This window comes from Drosophila simulans, chromosome 2R, assembly GCF_016746395.2.
Source record: "Drosophila simulans strain w501 chromosome 2R, Prin_Dsim_3.1, whole genome shotgun sequence".
Classification (NCBI taxonomy): Eukaryota; Metazoa; Arthropoda; class Insecta; order Diptera; family Drosophilidae; genus Drosophila; species Drosophila simulans.
In genome coordinates, this window is record NC_052521.2 from 21,568,795 (window position 1) to 21,572,097 (window position 3,303).

The following is a 3,303-nucleotide window of genomic DNA, read 5'->3' on the forward strand; positions in this document are numbered from 1 at the left end:
CTTATTTACGACTTAGATTTGAATAATTTACGATGGCGACGACGGCGGGTCAAGAATGCAATGCGGGTGCAGTGGGATGCAGCAGAAGAGATGCGTCTTTGGGAGCCACGAGGACACTCCAGCCAGCCAGCATCGAAATGCAAACAGGATATGCTACATTGAACTTGCTGGGTTGGCCAGTCTGGTCATTTGTGTTTTTGCATAACCATAACCTCTGAAAGAGCAGCGAAATCGAGCAGATTGTGCCGCATGCGGCGGAAACAGCGGTTGCGATAGCTTTGAACGCAACCGGAAACACAAAATGCCACCATCGACCGGAAGGTAAATTATTGCAATCGGACGGCCAGGCATTTTCATTTCCATTTCCATAACCGTAAATTGCCGCATTTCGCCGTCACAAAAGGTGTTCATATACCAACAAGGATCAAACCATGGATTTGCCTCTTCCGCGCGCAATTCGCCATTATTCGGACTTTGGAGTCCGGAAAGCCACGTCGAGAGCCATCCGAACGTGGTTAAAAGCTATTCAAAACAGGGAACTGAATTAAATGCACTTTGCGGTGGCTGTTTTAATTTACTGTACTTTAACTGAGATCCTCGTTTTGCATAATTAATATTTTTTTTGCTATTATCTCTATCTGGTAGGTAGATAAGTGGCGAAGTGCATGACAAGCAGTTCCTTCATTGAAGCTATATCTTATCTCTCGCTAAGCACCAAGCAATTTAATTAAATTCAGAATATAGATATTAAGGCAATGCGGATATGATATTCCCGATAGCAAACGACTTTCAGGTGCTAAAAATTCCAATAGTTACCCACTTAATTAGCAAGAACAGACAACAATAAGCCAACAGCTCGAAACGTAATCTATGAAATGTAAGTTTTAATTATCACGAATTAACAACAAGCAACAAGAACTTAATTTTGTCCTCACATAAAACCAGGTAGCTCAATTTTAAAAGTACATAGTGTTAGAAGGTAATGGGCTTGGTCTTCTCGAACACCTCGCGCGCCAAACTCCTCATGACCTTGCCGTTGGCGTTCTTGGGGAACTTGTCCACGAAGATGACTCCGGCATTCAGCTGCTTGTAGTCCACCACCACCCGCTGGGCCACGTGGTCGATGACCTTCTGGTCGGCGATCTCGGCGCCATCCTTCTTGATGATCAGGGCTCCGGCGGCGTCGCCGTACCTCGCATCCCGCACGCCCACCACGCACACGTGCTCCACCTCCGGGAGCTCGGCGATGATCTGCTCGATCTCGTTGGGCCAGTAGTGCTTGGACTTGTACTTCAGCAGGTCCTTCTTGCGGTCCACCAGGTACAGGTTGTTGTCCTCGTCGAAGTAGCCCAGGTCGCCAAGGTTGATCCAGCCATCCTGGAGCGTGGTGGCCGTGTCCTCCGGGTTCGAGAGGTAGCCCTCCCACTTCAGACCAATGTCGATGAGCACCTCGCCCGTCTGATTCACGCCCAGCTGCTGGCCATCCTCGCCATGGATCTTGATCCTCATGCCGGGCGCCAGTCTGCCCACTGAGCACTCCAGACTGTGGTCGATGTTGATGGTCACCACTCCCGTCTCCGTGGTTCCGTACGAGAACATCACGTAGGTCTTGGGCAGCAGCTCCTGGGCCCGCCGCAGTAGTGCCAGGGATATCCATCCTCCGATCACGAAGGCTATCTTCAGGGACTCCAGTTGCTCGGTGGTGGTCAGTGGACTGGTGAAGAGCTCGTAGGCCTGCCAAGGCGCCATTGCCAGGCAGGTGACCTTGTACTTGCTGACCAAGGAGAGAGCCGTCTCGGCGCTAAATGTCTTCCTGGATATGATGCGAGTGAAGCCACAGGTGAGATTCATTACGGTAATCGAGAATCCGGTCATCCAGTCGATGGTGGCACTGGTGTACAGCACATCGGTACTGATGCACAGCCTGTGGGAAGAGATGGGTTAGACTGGCCCGTCTGTAAGTGTTGAAGTTCAGAACTCACGAGTTGGTGGATGCAATGTGGCGGTGGGAGAGGGCAACTGCCTTGGGCAAGCCGGCAGTGCCGGAGGAGCACAGAACCACGGCGATCTGATCGCCACCAGTGGCCAGGGAAGCAGGTCTGAAAGGTATTTAAGATAATGAATTTAATGAAATTTAAATTGATTGAAGATCTCGAACTACTCACACATAGATCTTCTCGGCGGGATGGGGCTTCACCAGGTCCTCGATGCTAGTAACGCCCTCCACCTTACCTGTGAGCGTGATCAGCTTGGGGGACCACTCCTTGGTGATCTCCTTGATGCGGTCGTAGTCCGGACCGTCGATGAACATGATCTTGGGCTTGGTCACCGAGTAGAGACCCTGTACGATGGCCGGCTCCCTGGAGTAGTTGACGGCGTGGAAGGGCGTGGCCTGGAAGAAGCAGGCGGTGGCCACGGGAATGACGAAGGTGCTCGAGTTGGCGATGATCCCGACGCGGTCCTCCTGGGTCAGGCCCTCGCTCTTGAAGAAGAGGGCGATCCGGGTGGCGTAGGCCAGCATGTCGGCGTTGGTCAGCACGGTGCCGTCGTCGTCGGTGATCTACTTTTATATAATCGAGCTCATCAGACTCCCGTCTCCGCCGGCTCCCAGTCAAGCAATCGTTTACCTGAATCACATTGGTGGGCCAGCACCTTAGGGAGTTGAACACGATCTGACCGACCGAGGTGTTGTGGTCGTAGATCGTGGGCCGTGGCGGGCCACTCCAGACCTTGGTCTCCTTGTTGAAGAAGGTGGGGAAAACCGCCTTTGTCGGCATTTTGCTAGTCCAATTCTAAATCGCTACTGAGTGCCCAAAGCCGTTACATTGTCTTTTTATATCGCCCTGGAGGGGCGCTTATCATATCAATTAAGCAATTAATCGCCACACTCGCCGAGTCCAAAGTTTGGCCAAAATAAGTCGAAGATTTACGGTAACATCAGCTGATTCCCGAGGTGGGCTCGTCTAATCTAGCCGGAGTCACTTTTTAATTTCCGCTCCAGGAGGCAGTGACTTCCGTACCATTTGTCCCATGGGAACACCTTTCAATGGCAGGTGAGTAAGCAACCTTCGCGGGGGTCAGAAGTATTAATTCCCGAAATTTTGTCAGATAAAAAGCTTTACTATATTCTTAGAAAAATATCAAACAAATAGATTCTGACGAACGATATCTCGAAAACTATTGAGGGATTACCTTGCAAGTATTTTTCGTTCCAGTTTGATTGCACCTGTTACCACTTGGACATGACATAAGAAATGTATTTTGTGATTGTTTAACTGAGAACTGCGATTTTTAATGTGAATA

General features: G+C 50.4%; 1 protein-coding gene across 1 annotated transcript; it reads right to left on the minus strand.

Moving 5' to 3' along the window:
* Positions 1 to 864: 864 nt before the first annotated feature.
* On the minus strand, positions 865 to 2,833 carry LOC6736062 (4-coumarate--CoA ligase 1). The gene is made up of 4 exons (XM_002082927.4): positions 2,628 to 2,833; positions 2,166 to 2,560; positions 1,983 to 2,099; positions 865 to 1,924 (listed from the first exon to the last, which is right to left on the minus strand). The coding sequence occupies exons 1-4, from the start codon at positions 2,775 to 2,777 to the stop codon at positions 973 to 975; spliced, it is 1,614 nt and encodes a 537-aa protein (XP_002082963.1). The 5' UTR covers positions 2,778 to 2,833; the 3' UTR covers positions 865 to 972.
* Between the last annotated feature and the right edge of the window lie 470 nt (positions 2,834 to 3,303).